The sequence below is a fragment of the Lampetra planeri genome, chromosome 10 (assembly GCF_965212315.1).
Source record: "Lampetra planeri chromosome 10, kcLamPlan1.2.h2, whole genome shotgun sequence".
NCBI classification, from domain to species: domain Eukaryota; kingdom Metazoa; phylum Chordata; class Hyperoartia; order Petromyzontiformes; family Petromyzontidae; genus Lampetra; species Lampetra planeri.
The window spans coordinates 11,927,016-11,952,179 of record NC_136116.1 but is presented as its reverse complement, the minus strand read 5'-3'; the positions used below and the strand labels follow the sequence as shown (position 1 = coordinate 11,952,179).

Below are 25,164 nucleotides of genomic sequence, written 5' to 3'. Positions count from 1 at the left end.
GTACATCATATTTTGACGCGATTTATATAGCACCTTAACCGGTGTGTTTTCCTCCCGCATTCAGACGTGGGCTCTGTGGAGGGGCTGGCTTACCACCGGGGCTGGGACACTCTCTACTGGACGAGCTACACCACGTCCACCATCACGCGCCACACGGTCGATCAGGCCAGACCCGGCGCCTTCGACCGAGAAACCGTCGTTACCATGTCAGCAGACGATCACCCACGTGCTTTTGTCATGGACGAATGCCTCAAGTGAGTATGGGAGGGGGGGGGGTGTAGGGGAGGGGGGGGGAGTACGTCTACGGTATATATAGACATGAAGAAAGGTATGTATGTTGAACTTCTTTCGTACTGTATGTAGAAAACTAAACACAAGCAGTTCTAAATAAATTAGTTTTCAATATTTAATTTAAAGTGCATAGCTCCAGTGGCTTCCTAATATCGCAAAGAAGAGCGTTCCAGACAGCTGCAGAAGCGCATCTGACAATCTGAAAGCGCGCGATGCATTGCTCGTCTTTGTTCGATGGCGATCCAAAAGCCGCTGAGAGGATGATCGGAGTTCACGTGATGGTTTATGTTCCTTGACGAGATCAGCAAGGTGGTGTGGTTCATTTGTGATGTGTACAGCAGAATGCCCGAGTGAAACACTGTGGTGGACAGTCGAGCAGCATTGTCAAACTAGATCAACAAGTCCAGCAGCGCTAGCAACACTTGAGAACCTGTGTTGAGTGGGGGTTGCACTTTCTTACACTGAACACCACATTATTGCCCGATCTGAAATGTTATATTTTTTTCTGTTGAGGTATTGTTTTTGTATTTTTCCTGGCTGTTATGATTGTGGTATCAGTGTCGGTGTCACGAGGTGACAAAAACACATTTGGAGCTCAAGGAAAGTGTTGCATGACCCCGTGCTTGAGAATGGTTTGTGAAAGGATGTGTCACAGAACTACTGACGGAATATCTTAAACCGACGTCTTATCTACACTAGGGGTCAGCAATTCCTATCTGTATTCTTAGGTTTTTTCGGTAAAGTCACGTAGGTAAAACATTTAAATTAATAAAAGTAAAATAAAATAAAAATCACGACGTTTCGGAGGCAACACAAGCTTCCGTCTGTCGTGGCTGTGACGGTTCCACCTGAAGACGGAAGCTTGTGTTGCCTCCGAAACGTCGTGATTTTTATTTTATTTTACTTTTATTAATTTAAATTTTTTACCTACGTGACTTTACCGAAAAAACCTAAGAATATGAATCATTGCAGTCACGAACGCTTCAAATCTAGAATTAATTCCTATCTGGCCTGCTGCAGAGAGAAATGTCTTATCGCGTGAGAAGTCAAACATGATATTTAACATTTTCAGAATGGTAATTTATCAAAATGAATTCCAAATATAAATTTCAGACGACCATCATCTCGCTACACCTGGTTAAAATCACGGCCTGCTGCCCAGATTTGAACCCAGCATCTCAGGGACTTCTGAGCCACCTGGTCATCTGTCAAAATTATACTTTTAATCATCTTGGCAGCATGTTTGCTGCCATATGAAAAAATGTTACCCTTTCGATTTAAAGCTTTCGTGACTGCAGGGATTCATCTTCTTGGTTCTTTCGGTAAAGTCATGTAGAAGGGAAATAACCGAAAGAACCAAGAAGATGTTACCCTTTGATATGGAAATCCGAGTGACAATCTATATTTATGTCTTGCTCTCTGTTTTCTCGGAATATAGTGGATTTCTTTCCTCCTGTTGATGTACGTGAGTACACATACATATGAGGGTTAACATTGGCATGTTTGGCCGAGTAAAATCCAGTCAGGGACTTTAAACTTGCTGACACGCTTATTTTTAGCCGTAACTGTTCGTATTGCAATGAGCAGAAACCAGAATTTATTACGGTTGATGATAATTAACAGCGGACACTTTATTTTGATTCCTCTACGACGTTCAACATTTTCAATTCGTGCAGGTGTGCGTGCTGCGCGTGCAATTTTCGTGACACGTGGTGCCCGTATGTGCTCTGCGCGTTGGCGTGGCGTCGTGTATCGGGTGTTCCAATATTAGAACACGCTCCGTGCACCGCCTTCCACACGTGCCTCTGCATGCTGTGCACGGGAAGTACAGTGCTTCCGGTGCCTTCATTTGCGAGCGCACTTCATCGCAAGCGTGTGCTCGTCAGAGGTCGCAAACGGGTTTTGATTTCTTACCCGTACCCGGCCGCACCAGGGTCGCAAACGGGTACCCGTACCCGGCCGGGTACGGGTACCCGTACGCTACCCGTACCCTACCCGAAATGAGTGACAAACGGTTACTCACCGGTGACTCACGGCCTACCCGTACCCGTACCCGGCCGGGTACGGGTAGCCGGGTATCGGGTAGGGTACGGGCATCGGGTACCCGGTTGCGACCTCTGGTACTCGTGTGGAGAGCGGTAGTGTAGCGGCTAGCGCGCTGCGCTATGAAGCTGGCGACCCGAGTTCCATTCCTACTCATGGCCAATACCACTCACGATGATCTGAACTGGGCCTGGGCCTCCCCTAGGTCGACTCGGCCTCAAATGAGTACCTAGTGCGGTGTGTAAACATCGCCACTCGGGAGACAAAGGCGGCCGGGCGTGGTGCTGCCCCCCCCCTCCCCCCCTCTCGTGTGCCGTGTCAGCCTTCATAGGTGCTCGCGAACAGCACTTGCCCCAACAGTTTGTTAAGGCTATATGGGGGCGTTATTGTCTTTGTGTGTGTGTGCACCCAGCCTGATGTTCTGGACCAACTGGAACGAGCTGAGCCCCAGCATCATGCGCTCCTTCCTCTCGGGAGCCAACGTGCAGGTGATCGTGGGCAGCAACATCCGCACGCCCAATGGGCTCGCCATCGACCATCGAGCAGAGAAGCTCTACTTCTCCGATGCCACCCTCGACAAGATCGAGCGGTGCGAGTACGACGGCACCCACCGATACGTGAGTGCTACAGCAGCGGCTACATCGGCAGCAGTAGCTACATCAGCAGCTACAGTAGCAGCAGAAGCAGCTACTGTATCAGCTATATCAGCAGCAGCAGCAGCTATATCAGCAGCAGCTACATCAGCAGCAGCTACGGTAGCAGCAGAAGCAGCTACTGTAGCAGCTATATCAGCATCAGCAGCTCCAGTAGTAGGTATATCAGCAGCAGCTACTAAAGTAGCAGCTACATCAGCAGCAGCTACAGCAGCAGCAGCTACAGCAGCTACATCAACAGCAGCTACAGCAGCAGCCCCTTAGGCCAAGTCACCAGACAGCTGCCCACTGTGTTTTCCTGTTGTTACCAAGTGTTGCTTGGCATGCCTCTGCTGGTGTTTCACTCCACGTTCTGCTGAGACATGTTCAGGAGCGATTCCTTTTTGAACAAACAAGAAGTGGTGCATTTGAAGCTTTCGTGACTGCAAGGATTCATACTCTTAGGTTTTTTCGGTAAGTCACGTAGGTAAAAAAATACTAATAAAATAATAATAAAAAGGAAATAACTCGATTAAATAAAGGTATTTTCATTTATTATTTTATTTTATTATTATTTTTTTTCTACGTGACTTTACCGAAAAAACCTAAGAGTAAGAAGTCGTGCAACCAGAAAACGCTTCGGAGAGCCGTGCAGCCCCACCACTGTGAAAACCCTGTTCAAGTAGTCACATAATAGACCCAAAGTCAAGATCAGGAGGCTATCACAGCATCTGCATTTGATGTTATCTTACTTCACAGCCACTGTTAATATCTCTGCAATATCCTGCAACTGTTGTCCGCTCTGACAGTATCCCATCATCTGGATTCAGGAATGCCCATTCAATGCCTTTCTTGATAACACATCTTCCTTCATCCTGCACTTGCCCCTCCGATCACCAACTTGTTTTCTTGATTGCATCCGTAATGGTTTGATATGCAGATTGTGCTAATTATAATACTCAAACCCAATGTAATATTGAAAATAAAGTTGGAAAAAAACACCCCAAGGGGGATTCTACATGTACAGGTAGTCCTCTACTTATGATGGAGATGCGTTACGACGACCTCATCGTAAGTCGAAAATATCGTAAGTCGGACCATCATAACTCGGGGACTACCTGTTTAATGAATGTAGCGAGGTTTCACATTATTGTTAGAATACATTTTTAATGTTAATTTGACCTTAACATATCTTCCTTGCCATCACCTGATTGCAACAGGTGGAATTGTCCAAAAGGACAGGGAGACCTTACAACAATTTATGCACTTTAAACGCTGTGCAAATGGTAATGATTTAAATCAATCCATTTGAACTTTATATTCTTGAAAAGAAACTGGTTTTTAATCATAGAGCAATCTGTCATTGCCTCACTGCTATGCTGAATTATGAACCTCAATTATTCTACGGATTTACGATGTTCCCCCTAGATCATTGCGAGGTAACTTTTAAGATTGTTTAAAAAAAAGTATTTTTTGTTGACAATTTTCATTGCCTTTAAATTGATCATGTAGAGCAGTCTAATTAAACCAGTAATGCACACTCGTGTCAGCATGTTCACTCAGCAATTGCCTTTATCGAATATGCCTTAATAATAATACGTTGCATACCACTGTTACTTATTCCAGACTTATTCCAGTATTTTGCACGACTTGCTGAAGTGATGATCACTCAATGTGAATTGACAGTTTCTGCACAAAACTAAAATAGCTGCTCTTTTTAGATCCCACTGAGCTGTGAAAATAACAGTCTGATGAAGTGGTAAAATACATTTTCATCCTGACGTTTTTTTTATTCATAAAGAAAAGGGGGTTATGGTAGGTGTACTTAGCAAAAAAATAGAAAAGCCTCTTCAGAGAAAAATAATGTCTTGAGCAATTCATTCCCTGAAGTACGCATACTTGATGGATGTGTCAGTGTGCGACGGATTTGGTTCAGACAGCCACATACTCTCCCTGCAATACCCCTCATAATCATAAGTTATACTTAATGGTGAGTTTAGTACAGGAAAAATTACGACATTTAAATCCAAGAGAGGTGTTTTATTTAATTAAGGAATGAATGTGAAATCTTGACCAGCAGATATATTTTTCTGATTTAAAAAATCCTAACTTAACAGTTCATATTTTTTTTATTGTTTTCGTACAACTGGCAGTACTCGCATTCATCGCTGATCGGTATATTCTCCGGGTGTTCACGAGTCCGTGCAGGGAGGGCCTTCTCTTGCAGACGGCTGCCCTCTATCTCTCTAAGAGACAATCTCTCACTCTCTTTCTCTCCGCTTGGCTGTGCAGAGGCTGGTGTTTCTTTTTTTTGTCTCGCTCTTTTCCTCCCTCTATTCTTTGTTCTTTATACAATCAATGGGGTTTTGTCCTTAGGTCCGGCGAACGGGCGTGCGTTGTGCCCCTCCCCCCCCCATGTGTTAAGGGCACAGATCAATGCATGCCCTCCTACCTCAGATGTTTGGTCCCTACACAAATGAATGCGGTAGACCAGGGAGGCAGGAGGAGATGGGCTCGCTCAGGTGTGGGTGGCCTGCTCTGAGTGATGAGGCCACATGCGGGTGCTGCCACAGCGCCGGTAGCAGCTTCACCTGGCACCGGCCACGTGTTGGCGGTGGCCCGGTTGGCAAGCGACCCCGCGGGACTGCCGATTGGTCGCTTGGCGCATGGTCACGGCCTGCAAAGACGGTTTCGTTCCACGTGCTGGGAGATTCTTCAAGAATTCAGCTTCTGAAGAAGCTCCTATCAACGTGAAGCAATATTTTTGGACATCATTCCGAACAGCATCAATTTGACTTGAAAACAAAATAACAGCCCTGTATGGCACAATCGCGAACACCTATGCAGCTGTAGCACAGTTATATGCCTACATGTTTTCTCACCGTGCAAAAACAAAGACAAACATCCCCCTTCTAGCCTTAACATATTATTGAGCAAGTGCTGTTAACTAGCATCTATGAAGGCCGCCACGGCACACAGTGCGGTGAGTGGCCAGCATCGTGCCCGATCGCCTTTGTCTCCCCCGTGGTGATGTTTTTTACACACCGTGTCAGTTACTCATTTGAGGCTGGCCCAGGATCGCTTCAGATAATCGTCACTGGTGTTGTTCCACGAGCGGGAATCGAACTCGGGTTTCCGGGTTCACAGTGCAGCACGCTAACTACTACACGAACTTCTCTCCACTGTGCGCGCACACACAAACACGCACACTCCTGCGCACCCACACAGGTTATCCTGCGCTCAGAGCCCGTGCACTCCTTCGGGCTGGCTGTGTACGGAGACTTTGTGTTCTGGACGGACTGGGTGCGGCGCGCTGTGCTGCGTGCCAACAAGTTCACGGGCACCGACGTGAAAGTGCTTCGCGGGGAGATCCCTCAGCAGCCCATGGGCATGATCGCGCTTGCCAACGACACCAACAGCTGTGAGAGTTGTTACCCCTTTTTTGTTATCGCTATTGATATCACGCCGTTGATGGTGCCATTTTTGGGGGCATTTGTATATGTATGTGTGTATGTATGTTGAATGTCTTTCGCACCGTACGTAGCCAACTGTCCTAGGTACGGGGGGAGGACAACAACTCCATTACCCTGGTCGAGTTTGCTCTACCAGTTTACTCTATCGGGGTGTAATGGTGAACTAACTTGACTATAATGGGAAGCACGGTGGCATAAAATCCATGTGGTTCAAGATGAGGTCACCAATTCGGTCTTCCGAAGCGGCATTTGGAACAATGGGGCAAGTTTCTTAAATCCCCGACCACCTCCTCAGGCCGTCCAGCAGTATAAATGGGGTAGGAAAAAGTTATTCAATGGACACATCACGTGTGGTGGGGCAAAGTGTGGGTGCTCCCTCCGATAAATTTCCACACGTGATGATGAGCCACTTTAATGAGCTATAATGTGTGGCCAGGTCGCCTCTGAAAAAGAGCTCATAGCTCAGTGAGCTTTGCCTCGTAAAATGAAAAGGAGGTAAGTTTAAAGGGGCCCTGTTTGAGCTCCCTGTAGTGATTGCCCTTCCATCAGGGCATTCACTACAGGAAACAACACTGCTCAAACAAGCTCCCTTTTACCCGAGATAATGGTTGTCATTTAAAGGTTTTACTACTTTAAATCGGATACGAGTAAACTGTGTTTCCGCACACATTAACACAATAACCGTGCATTAAGATTGAATGCTGTGGGTGCCGTGCAAACTTTTGTGGCGGATAATTTCCCTTCGCCCGATTTAGGACCCACGAGGTGAACGGCATAACCTTGCCAAGTTATGACATCGTGGAATTAAGATTCTAAACGAATCCGTAATTGCGTTTACGATCATGCTTGTTGTGGTATGGAGCCTCTGGGTGTTTGTTTTTTGCCCCCTGCTGCAGGCGAACTGTCTCCCTGCAAAGTAATGAATGGAGGCTGCGAGGACTTGTGCCACATCACCGAGGATGGCCGTTTCAACTGCAAGTGTCGCGGAGAACGAGTGCTGGTGGATGGAACGCGGTGCGTTGGTGAGTGCCCCCCCCCCCCCCCCGTTTAATTTTTATTTGTTTTTAAAGACTTCTCGGTACGGGTTAGAAGTGCGCGGTCAATGGATGGTCGACGAACTTCCACGTTCCTCGGCCACGATCTAGGACATTGAAATTGAAGGTTAAGGTGGGGAGGGGGGAATAACCCCCCTCTTTAGCTCAAACTGCTGTCATCTTACTGATTTTATAATTGTTGTGAAGTGCCTTTGGAATAAGGCGATTTATAATTCTATATAACAATACTGGTAGAAGAAGATTAAAAGGAATAGGGGGGGGGGGTGTTGGTGGAGGGGTTGACAGGCTGAGTTCCCATAATTGGAGGAGAGATACCGCAAGCAAATAAACAAAGGGTGACTGTACTTTCATTTACAACGCCACTGAACCCTGCGACAGAGCCCTCTTGCTTTCAAGGGAGGTGAGTTGCTCACAATAGGCCCAAAGGACCAAAATGCCAAAGTGGCCATCAACAAACAGCGCTGTTGAAGGTTTAATGGTGAATAAGAGTCTTGAATTTAGCAACTATAATAAGCCTTGGGAAAAGAGATATGTGGGAGGGAATTCAAAAGCCGAGTAGTTGGACTGAAAAAGCAGAATAGAAGATATTTTTTTTTTACCAGCAGTATGAGAGGTTGAACACAAAGCGGATGAGATGAAACAGTCAAGTCTGGAAGACCAAGTCTTCAACGTGCGTGGAGGAATCATTTTAGCGAAATTTCTGGGAAAACAGTAGCCATGCTTGTAGCGATAGAGGACTAATAAGGTGGTGACTGACTGCCAGTGAGCAAGTGACTCACTGAGTGCTGGGATATCAATAAACTCTACTGATTTACATTTAATTCTTTCAAGTACAAGGAGGTTGGAACTGCTTTCACTGGACAAACATTGTACCTAGAGCACAAGTGATGAGAATTAAGATCCTGATGCAGTCACGAGTATTTACATTGGGCAATGTTGGTTTGATATATCGCTGTAAACCTGTAATAAAATGTGTTTATCGTACAATGTGCTTGTTAAGTCGTTGATGCTCCCTCTGCCCAGCGCGGAAGAACTCCTGCGACCTGCAGACCGAGTTCGAGTGCAACAATGGCGACTGCATTCGCTACCACCTGACGTGTGATGGCGTTGCTGACTGCAAGGACAAGTCGGACGAAAAGCCCTTCTATTGCAGTACGTGAGAATAGAAACTGTGTGCATGACTCTTTCAGTGTTATACACCATCGCAGCAGGCTGAGTGGATGGCCATTGGGGGAAATGAGGGGTGAATCTTGGGCCCCGTGCCCTACACAAACTCTCCGTGGCATTTTCACGAACATTGCGCTGCTTATATTTGCATCACGTGTGAGCGTGGCTTCGCATGTCGGATGTTCCAAAATACACACGTGTTCCGTGCGCGGAATTCTGTGTGTGCATGTGCTTCTGCAAGCTGTGCATTCCGTGGTTAAACTAGCTTGATAAATAAATAATGCATGGCCAACCACGATGTATATGTTACGGATAAAGTTTGATTGCAGTGCCTCGTAATGCACGTAAACGCGTTGTCCTCTCTTTCGTCGTTGACACTGACGAAGAGGCTGTGGATGTCCCACTCGTTGCTTTAATGCGGGCATGGTGTCAGGTTGTTTGTGTCCTGTCGTCTGATTCTATTTATTTTAACGAACAATTTACTGACACCTGTTATTCATAGTCATACTGTGGACCTGTTTCATACATATTGCGTACGGTTGTGTAAGATACACTTCCTTGAACTTTACCTGTCAAAATCACACGTTTGCAACGGTATTATTTTCTACATTTAGATTACCGTGTACATGATTGGCACAATGATGCGTGGATACGTCGCTTAATATTGCTTCTTAATCTCGCGCTACATTCTTTGAATTGCGCGAGTCAGGATCTGCATTTCTAATCTCAGCCTTGTGCCATTAGGCTGGAATGGACAGAGATGATGATGATGATGATTTAAAGAGAAAGCTTCCTATTTTTATACTGGATAAAGCCAGGGCTCATGTCTTCTTGACACCTTGCTGTACACTTCGTTTGTGCTTGATGTCCCACAGCCAGCCGTCAGTGCAAGAACGGCTTCGTGAATTGCCTCAACGGCCGCTGCATGGAGACAGTCAAGCTGTGCAATGGTGTCAACGACTGTGGAGACAATTCGGATGAGATTGCCTGCAACAGTGAGTGCCTTCGCTCCATAGCTTGCATGATTCTTATTATTGAGGTGGGGGGGGGGGGGGTCAACTCCGCTCAGGTTTCCCACAGAGAAGTGTTTCATCCGTTTGAATGCTAAACGTGGACGCATGCTGTTCGTGGTGAGAAACTTAATTTGCAGACGCGTATGGCCGGTATGTGGAAAGTGTGCGGCGTCTAGGCATGTACTGTGTCACGCAGCATATCTTCTGTGTAACTTTTGCAGCCATTCATCAAGTAGATTATTTAGATTATTTTTTCTGCGATAAAATTACACGTGATGAGCCACTTCGTTGAGCTTTCATTTGTGGTCAGGTTGCTTCTGAAAAATAAGCTTATAGCTCTGGGCTTTGCCTGGTAAGATAAAGCATTGCTTAGTTTTGTTTGTATATTGTTTGTGATTTATTTACCTTTCCTATACTTTTCACTCCGACCGTTTTTTTCTTTTGTTTGTTATTGCAACGTTCTGACCTGCCCATACTGGACATCTTTGAAAAAGAGCTTTATAGCTCATCGGATTCCTCCAGCATAAATATTCTGATTCTGATTTTTTTTTTTACTTATCAAATAGTTGCAACTCAAGCTCTTGCACGGTTGGCTAGGTACGGTGCAAAAGAAGTTCACACATAACAGATACGTTATTATTTTAGTGCTCATGTCCGCGTGTCTTTCTGTGTGTGTGTGTGTGCGTGTGTTTTTCCTTTCGTGCTTTCCCACATGCGCAATGCTTGGGGGTACAAAAGACTCCACCTGTGGCGCGGATGAGTTCCGATGCGGCGATGGGTCTTGCATTGCCAACGTCACTCGCTGCAACCAGGTGGTGGACTGCGACGATATCTCCGATGAGACCGGCTGCGGTGAGTCCCATTCACGCCGGCTCCACGATAAATGCATACAAGCAATACCAGGTATAAAGATGCCGCTTTCACGAACGTATACAAAAGATAGCAAGCTCATTTAAAATGTTTTATATAGAAATTGTTATGCTGTTACTCGGTGGAAATAAAGATCATGAGATATGGTCCAATTCCATCTCTGTCGTCAATAAATCTCGATACACCTGGGTATTTCCTGAAGAAGTTCCATTTGTCAAAACCCCAGATATTTGTGTCCTCTCAAAATCCAATTGGTATGTTTAATGAACCTGGCATTTCTTTCTACATGTGCTGTAACAGGGAATTGTTCTTATTATAATTATCTGGTAGAATTATTTTAAGTAATACGTTCATTGTGACACTACCAAAGCCATTGGCAGTGCAATTATAATTTTGATCAAATGTCGTTGGCTTCGTTGACACTGCTGCAATTGCTTCGTAACGGCGTTGGTGCTGGTGGTGTCTTCTCTTTATTCTTCTTCTGCAGGCCCGATGAACTGCACCCATTACCACCGGCTGGGCGTGCAGGCATCGGGCTACGTGAGCTGCAACTCCACGTCGCTGTGCGTGCTTCCTGCTTGGATCTGTGACGGCGCCAACGATTGCGGAGACTACGCAGATGAAAAGAACTGCAAAAGTACTTGCAAGGCGACATCAAAGCAACTTTTGTTGACTTCCACTAACCTTATCTTTGTGGCACTATGGTTAAGGTTACTAATGTCTGAGCCAGACTATTGAAGAGTACTGCTGGTATTGTTCAGTTCTTCCTTCTTCTGTTCACGGAAGGTTAAATAAGTTATCACGTGAGGTGAAGTAACCAACATGTTGTCGTCCGGGTTAGGCCATGTGTTGAGAAAATCTGCTTTAATGCCTTCACTATGCACTGCTGCGAGCATCTTCAACTCCGAAAGAGATGCCCGCAGTAGTGGGTAGCAAAACCTGAGAGAAGATTTTCTCAACACGCGGCCTGACTCAGAAGGACAATGGCTTGAATTACAAGCTTCTGCGAAAACTCACGTGCTAAATTGGAGCGAGGTAATTGTCTGAGTCGACGAATTAAAACCCATCGGCTACGAATTAAAACCCATGAAGTGCTTCAGTGTCACATTCAAATTAGTTTTCACATGCTCTGCGGGGCTGTGCGCTCAATGGCATGGATGATTACCATTGCTTATTTCCTCTCACTTATAAATGCAGGGCTTTAGGCTTTTAGTGAAAAGGTTAGCCCGAGAAAATAGATACATACTACGTGTCATGAAGACCCAACTGGAGCCCAATGGATTATGTAGCTTGATAACAAAAAAACAGCTTTGCAAATCTGTCTTGTAGATGGATATTCTTTTATATATGCATATAAAACGACTGGAATCGCTGAGTCAATTCTCGACATTGAAGAGTAAAACGTTCGTTTGTTCATTTCTCAATCCGCTTGTCCTGGTGAGGGTCTCGGCGGCAGCATGTTGAGTAGGACAGTCCAGACCTCCCTTTCCCTGCCGACAGAGCCTAGCTCTTCCTGGGGAATTCCCAGGCATTCCCAGGCCAGCCGAGCGACATAGTCCCACCAGCGCGTCCTGGCCCGGCCCCGGGGGTCTTCGTAAGTTAACGCCTCTTATCTTCATTGACCTATCGCCGCGCAGAGAAGTCGGGCTCGCCTGGCTGCAGCCCGGACTACTTCAACTGCCCTAGCGGCCCCTGCATCCCCACGGCCTGGAAGTGCGACCGCGAGCCGGACTGCGACGACGGAGCAGACGAGCTCAACTGTGGTGAGTTCTGATGCACACGCTCTCGCCGGGGCTGCGCTCGTCATTGGAAGGCCACCGCGGGAGCCACTTGGTGGCCTTTCGTGTGGCCATGTGACGTGTGGCCCCTGACAATATACACATGTGAAAACACCACACCCCCCCCTTCTCCCCCGTTGTCGTCGTGCTGTCAAACCCCAATGGTTTCACGCGTGCTCGCACTAAGCAATCGTCTGAACCATTTTTGTTTTCTGGTGAAATGTAATTTTGCCACTGCCTACCATCGGCTATCAAGATACACTTACGTATCCGTTAGGACACTTGAGATCCAAGATCGCAAATTAGAGTGGACTGCTAACGATGGAAGCTTGGCAAGGAGTTGTGTGCGCAATGCCAGGCACGAACTTTGGAAATGTTAAGGGATGTAAAAAATAGACCCTTGAAAACGTTCAAAGTTTGAGGTCCAGATGTGAGTCACATAAGCTTAGACGAAATTGCATTGAGTCCCACCCTCGCTTACATGAGCACTATCCACTAATCCTGGCGCGGTCCGATTACTGACCAGTGCCACCAGTGAGTTTAATGTGCACAGTCAGGCCATTACTCGACGCCGTGCTTAAGAGTGCAAGTTTCGGGATTGGATCATGTGTTCAAATCCCGCTTGGAAGATGATGCAGCCTGTCTATCCGTCCAAGCTCGATAAGTGAAAATCACTCTTCACGCCTAGTCCGCCGACAAACTTGAGCACACTACCTCATTGCTCGCTTGCACGTTGTTTAATTGAGCAGTTGGATTTTTCAATCTGAAAGCGGACTATTGAAGGCGATGCGTTCTCCCTTTTTATAATCGGTTAAAGGGCACAACGACTCAATGGGTTTAGATGGTTTGAGAGATCCTTAGGCCAGGCTTTCCTTGAACAGATGTTATGGGTTAATGGTAACCGAGATCTATGTATTTATGTCAAATGTGCTAATATTGTTGCCGTTATTTTTAAAGACGAAGAAAAATGGGACGATAAAATGAATTCCCTCATTTATGAGACGAAAAATAATTTATAGCATTTCAAGCGAGTAAATAAATGATCAGTTGAATAATTTCTATTCAAGTGTGCACTTCAATAGGCATTTCTTCGGCTGGGTAGATGAAGCTTAAATTTTTTATATTTAAGGATGGGGACAGTACATGAAATGGCAATTTTCAATTCTCTTTCGGGGGTCGCATTTTAAACGCTCGTATAGTTTCCCGCAGAGAGGCGCTTCGCAGAGATGAGGTGTGCAGTGTTTGTTTAATGCTGGTGCCTGTGCTGTGCAGATATGCTCTGTGCTGTGGATCATTTTGAGTGTGACAACGGAAAATGCATTACCAAGCGTTGGATGTGCGATGGGGAAGATGACTGTGGAGACCGCTCTGATGAAAAGGACGCCCACTGCAGTACGTATACGCTGAAACAGAGGGTCTGCGACCAAAATAACAGGAGGAGCCATTTATTTTATTTCGAGAGCCACAACGTAGTCCTTACAGAACTAGGACGAGCCCAATTAATTTCTGACTCGTTATTCAGAGCAGCTTTTCTCGCACGTGCGAACATAGCTTATTCAGCGCTGCACCTTACAATAGGTTATAATAATGCAGCTACTAAAATGTATCCTTTTTTATGATCTGTTATGGTGGGAATGTGTGGGGACAGGCTACCGTTGTACAAATGCTCCAAAAGTTGTGTTTATATCCGTTGAATCATTTGCAGTAAAAAAAAATGAAGCAACATAAATGCTAAATAAACTGAAATATTACACGAACATTTGGCTGCAGTCGAAATGTTAGGCATTACGTTAAAAGGTTATAGTTGGGCACGGTCTTGTTTCATTGTTGGCGGTGCAATAAACGAGTGCGCAAATAAAACTGATGATAAAAATCTTGCAAAAAAAAGCATGGCTTGAAAAAGTAACACTGCCCACTATGATAGGATAGCCTGGTGATCAGTATGCTCCATACTGCGCAAATTTTCCAAGCGTTCACAGTTATAATTGTATAATTTGTTCAGCAATATTGTAGTATAGCAGCAAAGCTGCCCATATGCTGTGTAACGTGGACATTTTGACCCTGTGAGATCATTCACAAGGGGAAGGAGGCTCTTGTGCTCTGGTGGCAATAATAAGAATATGCAACTTGAAAATATTTCACAACTGAATTACTTGGCTCTATCTTGCAGCCCTAGGGTATTGCATGTCATTGACTTCTAATAATTACGTCTCAATAGCTGCACAATGTAAAATATCTCTTGATTGATTGAACCGTATTAACATACGCAAAGAGGAACCCTATATCATTTGTTTTCCAAATGTGAGACCATTAATCATACAAATTGCATAACATGAATTGTATAGGTGGCAATTTGAAATCAATGCGAATAATCAAATCTAATAAATATTGTGCTTTGGCCGGGTTCGTTGGTCGTGCTGACATACCTCCTAACCCACCTACCTTCTACCCTGTCTTGCACACTTGTGCAAACTCTATTAGAAAACAAAGTTTTGCTGCCTGGCTGGTGTGAGACGCCCAAAGGACGTGCGTGCGAGCTTCTCGTAATAACAGTGATCATAAAACGAAGGAAAAAAAATTGCACGTGAAATATTAGAATACGGTTACGTGCTCATTACCCCTTGCGCCGTTCTCCCCCAGGTGCGGTCACGTGTGGACCCGACAAGTTCCAGTGCCCCAACTCGCGCCTGTGCATCCCACCGCTGTGGGTGTGCGACGGGGATCGCGACTGCCCCGATGGCGCCGACGAGAGCGTCACCAGCAGCTGCCGTGAGTCCTCTCTGCGGCGGCGTGTGCACACGCACGCGCACAGCCGCACGCGCGCAGCCAGAATGCATTGCTGCTCGGAAGCCGACGTGGGGCGGCGCCTGCAATGGCTTCAACTTGGCCTCGCGTGTGGTTGATTGAAGGCAAACAGCGGTTGCTGTCCATCATGATTAAATGGTGCTGAATGTTCCACTGTGTTCGCGTGTCAAGATCGGTACACTTTGACCGTCTAGTTTTGGGGCCCCTGAGCTTCTGAGTTAGTAGGACTGTGTGTGCCAGAATATACATATGGGCGCGCTAAAACGTTCTCATAAACACCCATATTGAACCACATGCAGCTGGATGGAACTGCATGCAAATAACAAGAGTAGTAACCAATTAGTTTAGCACATACCATTCTTTAAAATGTAAATAACACTATAAAGCCTGTTTTTTCCATAATGAAACTAAAGAACCTGGTTATTGTCAGCATTATAATTTTTTGACTTAATCGCAACTACATCGGCCCGTGGCTTGAGAACGATGCCATCCTTGTTTCTGACAGAAATATTTTTTTGTTCCCTACGTGTGCGTGTGTGCGTGTGTGCGCGTGCGCACAGTTTTTCGAAATAAGTGCCCTCCCGAGGAGTTCCAGTGCGCCAACAGACGCTGCATCCTGCAGCGCTGGGTGTGCGACCACGACAACGACTGTGGGGACAATTCTGACGAGTCTCCCGAATGCGGTGCGCGTCTTCCATTTCCCAACTCCCCGATTGGTCCATTGCCCGTTATTACTTTTGTCTTCATACGTTCGTGTATGGGGTTGTTATTCTGTGCGCCCCCCTCCTCAAGTGCTTGAATGTATGTTGAATTTCTTTGCGCACACCGTACGTAGCCAACCCATGGAATTCTACTCCCACTGCTGTTTGTTCCCGACAGAGCAAAGGATTTCCTGGGCATCAAAATAGCATAGCTTTTCGCTGTTAATTTTCCGAAATCGAACTACACATTTAATGGACTTTTAAATTCTACTTGTTATGCATCTACATGAGAATTTTAAATGTACGACACATAGACTGTGTGTGTGTGCCTATGCATGCATTTCGTTTGAGCGTGCAGTTCACTGACGTACGTATATTTTGAATACTCATTCTTCGATTTTAACGTTTTCTTCGCAGATTACCCAATGTGTGGACCTAATCAGTTCCGCTGCGCAAATGGGCGCTGCCTGCTCAAAGGCAGTTGGGAATGCGACGGAGACTTTGACTGCCACGACCGATCGGACGAGGCTCCCATCAACCCACACTGCAGTGCTAACAGTGCGTTTCGGCCGCGTGCCCCCATTAATATTAACGAGAGTCTCGCCGACATCACCTTGGTTGTTGTTTAGTTTTTTTTCCGCGAATGTTGTTGATCTTTTTTTCGGTGTCGAGATTGTCACCGCTCCGTCAAGTTTCCACCGTGCGTGAAAGCCGCCTCGTCGTGCTAAATAATTCACCGGTTGGCACTCGCTTTACACATTCGGCGAAGCTCTTGTGTGTGAAACAACCATCTGTTTCTACAAACCACTCGATTCAGGGACTTCCCAGTCGCTGTTATTTACAATTTGCATCAACTTACTTTCATTAATAATTCTATACGCATGCTGCTTACATTTATAAATGCCCGTTCATAAATGCCTGCAAAGTTTGTTAGCCAGGTGGAAAACAGTGTTGATTGATAAGCATTGGTAAAGTAAGAGCTGAATATAATTGAATATAATAGTTTGGACCCACAAACATCTTGCCAATGGCAATAGCTAAAACGTTCGGCAGTAACAGCAGCAATGCATTGATATCACAGCTATCAAGACAAAGACAGGTGGTATGGTAGGCTTACACCTGAATTTCACATCGCCAGTGACTATCACAACATTAAATTTAAGGGGGAGCGGTAGTGTAGCAGTGCGGCGCGCTACGAACCTGGCGACCCGAGATGGATTCCCGCTTGCGGCTAACACCAGTGACGATTATCTGAACCAGTCCTGGGCCTCCGCTCGGTCGACTCGGCCTCAAATGAGTACTTGTAGCGATGTGTAAACATCGCCACTGGGGAGACAAAGGCGGCCGGACGTGGGGCTCGCCAGCCAACCCCTCGTGTGCCGTGTGCTGTGTCGGCCTTTGTAGGTGCTACTCGCTAACAGCACTTGCCCCAACAGTCTGTTAAGGCTATACGGAGGAATTCACATCTGTGTCTATTGAATTTAACCTAAACTCATACTTTATTATTTTTCCAAAATGCTGGGATTTCACGACGCCGCACGCTGAATCCATCATTACCGCATTTGTCCGAACAGACAGCAAGTGTAACGACTCGTCCTCGTTCCCGTGCGCCAACGGGCGGTGCGTGAACGAGAGCATGCTGTGCAACAACCAGGACGACTGCGAGGACGGCTCTGATGAAAGGAACTGCAACATCAATGAGTGCGCCGACCGGCGCATCAGTGGCTGCACTCAGGAGTGCACCGACCTCAAGATTGGCTACAAGGTGCGGCGTGACGAACGGGTTGGCACGTTCACAGCTCTCGGTGCCTCGACGCACGGACCCCAGCAGATTGTACACTTTAGTGGGGCGGTGGACGCCCGAAGTGCACTGCGACCCTATGATACGTGGATCAAGCAAAGCACTCGAAACATCGGTGTACGGCAGCAAGAGCGGTTTATGCGAATGCTGTCACAGGAGGTCACGCGTTTGGCGCAACCGTCCTTCGCCGACTATGCGTGATGAATAGATGAGTGAATTTATTTTCCCGATGTATGTCCTTGCTCGTAATAACGTCGATCGGCAGGTCCGCGTGTGGTGTGGTAAATTGTGGGTCCTCTTACCCCTTCCAAGACGTCTGATCGGCATGGAAAAGTCGGCCAATATTACCCTCTAAAGGGGGCTCCCAAAGCTGCCTCTAGTGGAGTTCCTTCTGCCAGCAGTGGCATGAGCAATAACATCGCAGGGCCTAACCGTTGCGCCATTAAAACAACAAAGCAGCGACAGTTTTGGAAATTCGAATGACACCTTGCCGTCCTAAGATTTGTGATTGAATCATTGGTGTTTGTGTGCGTGCAGTGCAAGTGTCGTGCTGGATTTCAACTTAAGGACGATGGGAAGACGTGCATCGACAGGGATGAATGCCGGACCACATACCCATGCAGCCAGACCTGTCTCAACAGCCACGGCAGCTTCAAGTGCCTCTGCACGGATGGCTATAGGCAGCGGGTTAATGATTCCACCAGCTGCAAGGCCATTTCTGGTGAGTCACACTTCCATTGTGCAGAGTGGCTGCCTCCTCTTGTTTTCTTAAGTGAGAACCTTTAACGTCATCCCGTCTGATAAGCAGTTCCCAACCTTTTGGAGTGTGTGGATCCCTTTTCAAGGATTTTTTTATTACTTTAATTAAAGTTATCCCAAGTGTGTTTAGGCTTTCCCGCATATGCCGCCTTAAAACGCATTGGAAAGCTCTGCAACACAACTGCGAAAACATACGCAGCAGTGTTTCATCAAAGTTACAAATCTAGAAAATATACTACTTAAGGCACCATGCGATGTTGCTACCCATTTCTTTCTTTTTTTATTTCACCACAGCAGGTGTCAGTCATTTTTTTTTTATTCATTTCACTTCAAAATTTTCTTAAAGCGCATCTTCTTGCTGAGCAAGATACAATTCTTAAGCTATACCATTCTTGCAATGATCTTTATTGATTTAGTTTGTAGTTTGAATGCAGGATTAAACCGAATCGGTGAAGTTAATAGAACCCATTTCCTTGTATGTACATGCTCGACTCGGCACAAGAGCACACTTGACATCGATGCTTGCAGGCAGGAGAGCAGCCACCGTGGGTGTTTTATTTTAGTCTGCGTTTGTCTCCCTTTCAACCAGGTGACATTAAGAATTGATAAACGCTGCTCACATAACCTTTAATTAAACAGGAACACAGCAACAAGAGGCTCAGTACTGAGTCGATAGCCAGTAATTGCTTAGATTAAAATTAGTCATCGGATGGTGCAGCGAGCCCATTCTCCATCTTTCTATCCCCTGCTTTTCATAACCGGTTCGGATTATGTTGACGCTGTGTACGCGAATCGCAACGTGATGTAATGGGGCTGCACATTGGCTCAATAAAATAAATATATTACAAAAAAAAACCAGTCGTAGAGTACAGAACTGCTGTCATCCACGATAAGGTGGGGGGGGGGGGGGACGTCAAGGACCCTACCTCTAATTTACCCATAAACCACCGGGAACCATTCGAAAGTGTGGCTGCGCCCTGCTTCCAGGAAGAAGCCTGCATCTTCAGTGTTGAAGCACTTTCTGAGTGGGGCACCGTTTCCTAGTGTGTGTGTGTGTTGGGGCGGCATTGCGGGGGAATTTAAGAGGAAACAGTGAAATTGTACTGAAGTTGAATGAGTCCAGCTGCCAACATTCAGTGAATCGCTTCACCAGGCCCAAACAAAATCTCTGGAAAGTACATTTCATAGGCAGCGGGTGCGAGTGGAAAATTACTATTTGGCCAAGGCAATTATATCGGCGTTGTGTGTGCATGACCATTGTAGAATCTTAAATCAATGTATTTTTTTTGGCACTCACAGTTTCACTGTGCCCTACGACTATTTTGAAAAAAGCACATAATTTGTCTATAGACATCTGTTATAGGCCTTCATATGCACAGTTGGAAGCTACCATTGTGCCTAAAATAACTCCTTTCGAAGCAGCACAAATCTCTTCCTGACAGAAGTCAACTTAAATATATATATATTTTTATATAAGCCTGCAGTACAGTAAGTCCTTACTTAACGCGTTTTCATAAATCTTTTTTTCGTACAACACAGTTCTTACATTAGGGAACACTTCGCACAACGCGGAACACGCACCGTTATACGAGCTGTTTCTGGGTGGTGGGTGACGAACTACTTTCTTCAGTGAGCAACGAACTACTTTATTCAGTGCACGATGAACTACTTTCTTGAGGTGCGCGGCTGAGCGGTGTGATACGGTACGCGGCATTAAACAGTACGCTGCATACCATCATCTCAATTCTTGGTCCCACCATGAGAATGGCTGCAGGCTGATTTTACAGCGCAAATTCGATTCAGTGCAGTAATTCCTCGCTTCGTGCAGTTTTCACTTCATGCGGCACTTTTCAGGAGCGCATCCAGCACATTAAACGAGAGATAACTGCAATCTATTTTAATTGTCGATTTAAAACCCAGAACTTGTGTGTTGTGCTCACGGCTTCCGATGCAAACGTGTATTGCGATTAAAACCTTTCCTTTCTGTGTCCTACACTGACTAAGTGGTTTCAACTCACAATACAGCCACTTCTTGATGCAATATTTTGGCAAGTAACATTGTGTGCTTCTCCAGTGAGCCAGACGTTCAGTTGCTCAAGGTATTTGGTTGACAAATTGCTTTTCGTCCAGACATAGCCATCTGGAAAACAGTATTTCTAATACTTTTAAGCGGCTCGAATTGTTTGTCCTAAATCTGTTATTCTCACAGCACTCTTGTAAACTTTATGGTCCGCTGCTTTGGAAGAGTTTCTATAAAGTACGGGGATGAAGTTGTGAAATTCGTATTCATGAGAAGTCATAGCGTCACAAAGGTTCTGTTATAAACCACCATCTGTTTTGTCACGCATGGACATGTATATGTTCTTCTCTCGATACAGATGAGGAAGCCATTCTCATATTTGCCAACCGCTACTATTTGCGAAAGGTTAACCTGGATGGCTCAAACTACACGCTACTCAAGCAGGTATGCACTTTCTGAGGAAACTGTGATGACATGTTGGCCCTCATGATCATCTTAAAATCAAAGTGAAATGGCTTCGTGGAAAAAGGCGATAAGGCATACTGTGTGTGAATGTACGTTGAACTTATTTCGCACCGTACGTAGCCAACCGTGCTAATCGGTGGTGCGGGGGAAGGACAATAAACAATCCACAAAAAGCACTTCTGAGGAAATTCGTTTTCAATCTATATTTAAACGTGCATAGCTACAGCGGCTTCCTAATATCAGAAGGATGCCGTGAGGAGTGAAGACAATGGTGCTTTTCATTAACATTTTTATTCAATGAGATGCATTTAAACGTTGGGCTAAGTTGATAACTCATTTCCTTAGAACTGCTTTTTTGTGCTTCGTTTGTTGTCCTTCCCCCGCACCTCCGATTAGCGCAGTTCGCTGTGTACGGTGTGAAAAGTTCAATATACATACATGGAAATTGTATAAATTGTTACCTAGTCTTCTGCAAATTCTTAGAGTAACGGTTTTTCATTCTATGCCCTACCATGTGCAATGCAGTTTGTATAATGTGTATACTGCTTTATATCAAATATTCAAGACAAATTAATTGAATTTATCTATGCAGCAATGTGTTATGGACTCAGTAAATGACGATGCAGTAATCTTTATTTGATATAAATTCAACACATGTTTAAATGCCATCCTGCATGAACATATGATTGCAGTATTACGACACACACACCTCAAAACATTTCGTTGTGATGTGTGCAGGAACATATATAGCATTGAATTAGATTTCAGTGATATTACAGAATGGTATTACAACATTGCATTAAAACCCATTTACTGTGATCTACTGCGTGTGGACATACACAGAGCTGTTTTTTTTTTCTATGCAGGGGCTCAACAATGCAGTGGCTCTGGATTTTGAGTGGAGCGAGCAATGGGTTTACTGGACGGATGTGACCACGCAAGGAAGTATGATCCGACGGATGCACATGAACGGATCCGACACACAGGTGAATAAAAGGCTCGGGCGAACCCTCCCCTCCTCCTCCTCGGTGCCTGATGATGATGATGATTCGTGTGGCTCGTGAAGTCCGTTGTACGTGATGTACCCATGTAATTGCTTTGCGCGAGAGTTTGTGAATTTTTGTTCGGCAGTGCGGATTTTCGTGGTCTATGGTTTCATGTGCATAGCTGCAGATGCATACGGTCTGAGTCTTTTGTCCTCGACTTGTGCATTAGGCATCTGCGTCCTGTGATGGCAGTGCAACCAGATTGTGTAAATTTAGTTTGTATTGTTCATCACATGAGATGAAGAATAACCAGCATTGTCTCGTGTCAATTTAGTACAAATTCGGAGAAAACAGATGGTCCACTTCGCCTAGAAGCTATATAATGGTGCACAAATTATCGAATGATAATGTATTCATATAGTCTGATTTTGTATAATCCCTGCATTGCAAAAATATATACCAACACATTTGTAAAACTAACTCAACAAATTCAGGCCTATTAAATCCTTCCAGCTTCAGTGCTTAGTGACACACCTCAGTCTTGTTTGTATTTAATTGTGAGTAAGTGGTGGATGTTTGTATATGTATATCCATCAATGTCTGCAATAGGTGTTTTAATCGTTACGTGTTGTGACGTTTATTCAATAAATAAGCCTAACACATCGAATGAAGTTCGTGTACGGGAGTACATTTTAATTTAAACTACATCAAAGCTGTTGTGTCTGGCACAAGATAGCCTTCGCATTGACCCGAATGACAAACACAATTTCGGTCATTCAAGCGCAGGAAATACCATTTCGTGGAGGAGATGCTCAATATAGGCACAGAGCAATTAGCGCGGTGTCCTTTATCAGGGCCTCCGAGGAAGCCTCAAGCAAATGGCGCATTTTTCGGTTTTTATTGTTGTTGATATTGACATTCTTATTCGAGTTTTATTTTATTATTTTGTAGTTGAGTAAATCAATTTGAAATGTATATATGTTTTATGGTTGAAGCATTTAAGATAAACCATCAATAATGCAATTTGTCCTAAGTTTCTTCTTTAATACATACTGTGGTATGTGTTTTTAAACTGTAGCTCACTGCCCAAGTGAAAGTATTGTTGGAATTGTTTATTAAGATCCTCAATAATCTGTGTTTGTATCGGAGGCTGAGTACTGCACTGTGATCCCAGTAATCCGGGTTAAATTCCTGACCACGGCTGAATGCTAATTAAATGCTAATTACTAAATTCACCGTGTGTTTATAAGTAAACGCACAATGAGCAAACGTTACAACTGCATTCATCGTTGCTCAGTCCAAATATATGATGATTTAAATTACCCTTCTTTTTACAAATTGCATTGAACGCCAACCATTGTATCCCGTTCCTTAAGCTCTAAAGATGAATATCTTGAAAAACTAGTTTTTAAATTGCTTAAATTACAGGCAATATGTAGTTTGCAAGTTAAATTACATTTTCACGAATTTCATACTTTTAAATTCTGATCACTTTAGTTGAATAATTATACGTCTTATTTCAACATGTTTAGTTTCCTCAAAATAGCTATCTCTTGAGTGATACTAACACCCCTAATAAAAAACTATAATTTATCTTGGACTTTGCCTGAATGTGGCTTCATATCATTACATAGATATAGCCGTTAATGTTACCGCTGATTAACCTTTCACTACTAATATGTATATGTCTCTGCTTTTTCCTACTGCCTACCAATCTACTTGTGGTAGATATTGCATCAGAGTATAAACTCTGAGGACGAACATGGGGTGGGTGTCTTTGTTTATGTAATGCGCAATGTGACCTGTGCATTTTCTTACATACCCGTGCAAGTGTGTCTAAGCGTACAACAGTGGCACACAAAGCACGTTGTTGTACCTGTTAACATTTAACCACATTCATAATTGTAGAATGTTGCCAGTGTTGATTGAAAAGTTAAATCATGTGTTGATTTTGTAAACAGAATCAGAATTTTAGTTAAGTAGTCATGAACATAAAAAATATGATCGAAATTGGATCCCCTTTAAACGTATTGTACATTTTGAAAAATTACCAAAGTAATCTCTATTCACCCCCTGTGACAAGCCTGTTCACACATTGTACCACTGCAATTTTAGGGGCAGCAAAAGCCATTCGTTTTAGTCGTTAATAACGTGCTTCTGGGAACTTTAGCTAAACTAAAGTGAAAACTAAACCAAGGAGAACTGTTAATTCCACTTTTCATCAAGAAGGAAATGAAATGGTAATACATTCGGCCCTTCAATTATCATTGCATTGTAGGTCCTGCACCGCACCAGCCTCAGCAACCCAGACGGACTCGCGGTCGACTGGATCGGTGGCAATCTCTACTGGTGCGACAAGGGGCGGGACACCATCGAGGTGTCCAAACTGAATGGGCTCTATCGCACCGTGCTGCTTAATAATGGCCTCAAGGAGCCCCGGGCCCTCGCTGTGGATGTCCGTGGAGGGTGAGTGAACATGGGGGGGGGGGGGGGGGCTAGTGGGCGTGCGTGGGCTTGCACGAGGTGGTGTGTGGCAGATTTAGAAGGGCGTGTGTGCTTTTGCCAAAATACAATAACTGTGTAAGACTTGAAAGTGAGATTTGACTATACCTTTAATAACTGTGTGAAATCACCTAAATGAAACGCATAACACTCAAGCGAAACTCGTATCTTATTTACCCTTCGAGCCATTCACAGCAGTCTACTCATTTCAGCGCACAAGTAGTATTCATGAAAGCAATAGACATTTTGTTTTAATTTTCCCGGATGTGCTCGGTGAGCCTCAGTGGTAATATACTCAAAGGTCATGCTATGGAATATTTGGCCAATTACAATTTGAGGTTTTATGGCATGAGGGAGAAACTCACAGTGGCCACAGAATGAAAAAAACCTACGTATGTGAGAGAGGAATACTAAAATTCTGCACAAATAGAGGAAACAACCGAGTTGATGTGCTGCCTCATTCAGGCACCGTGCTGCTCTTGCATGCTCAGCGAACCCACGCCTCTCAGGTTGCTGCATTTCAGGCATGCACTGCGACACGCATGACGCTGCCGCGCCGTAACGGTTAGCACGCTGGACGCGGCAATCGGTTCCATTCGATCTCCCAGTGTGGCGAGCGAAACAAAGATGGCGGCAGGTTTCATCGTTCCTTCCTCCCTCTAGTTCCCCGAGTAGTTTCAAACGGGTACCCCGCAGTGGAGCGACATGCTCATGAGCAGTGGGTTGCAGTCATCTTGCTTCCACCTCCTCCAAGGTGTCTGTCCAGCTTGGAAGAGTTGGCACAAACGATCTGCTGGAGGCGC

General features: G+C 45.0%; 1 protein-coding gene across 3 annotated transcripts in view; it reads left to right on the top strand.

Moving 5' to 3' along the window:
- LRP1 (LDL receptor related protein 1) overlaps window positions 1-25,164 on the top strand; it is a 263,658-nt gene that overhangs the window by 197,759 nt on the left and 40,735 nt on the right. For all 3 annotated transcript variants that reach the window (XM_078598337.1, XM_078598338.1, XM_078598336.1), the window contains exons 43-60: window positions 65-254; window positions 2,747-2,951; window positions 6,195-6,387; window positions 7,336-7,461; window positions 8,518-8,646; window positions 9,537-9,656; window positions 10,413-10,526; window positions 11,032-11,181; window positions 12,182-12,307; window positions 13,595-13,714; window positions 14,963-15,091; window positions 15,688-15,810; window positions 16,246-16,386; window positions 17,403-17,593; window positions 18,167-18,350; window positions 20,767-20,852; window positions 21,740-21,859; window positions 24,138-24,325. In XM_078598337.1, coding sequence (XP_078454463.1) covers window positions 65-254; window positions 2,747-2,951; window positions 6,195-6,387; window positions 7,336-7,461; window positions 8,518-8,646; window positions 9,537-9,656; window positions 10,413-10,526; window positions 11,032-11,181; window positions 12,182-12,307; window positions 13,595-13,714; window positions 14,963-15,091; window positions 15,688-15,810; window positions 16,246-16,386; window positions 17,403-17,593; window positions 18,167-18,350; window positions 20,767-20,852; window positions 21,740-21,859; window positions 24,138-24,325 — 2,635 coding nt within the window. The remainder of the gene's footprint in view (window positions 1-64; window positions 255-2,746; window positions 2,952-6,194; window positions 6,388-7,335; window positions 7,462-8,517; window positions 8,647-9,536; window positions 9,657-10,412; window positions 10,527-11,031; window positions 11,182-12,181; window positions 12,308-13,594; window positions 13,715-14,962; window positions 15,092-15,687; window positions 15,811-16,245; window positions 16,387-17,402; window positions 17,594-18,166; window positions 18,351-20,766; window positions 20,853-21,739; window positions 21,860-24,137; window positions 24,326-25,164) is intronic.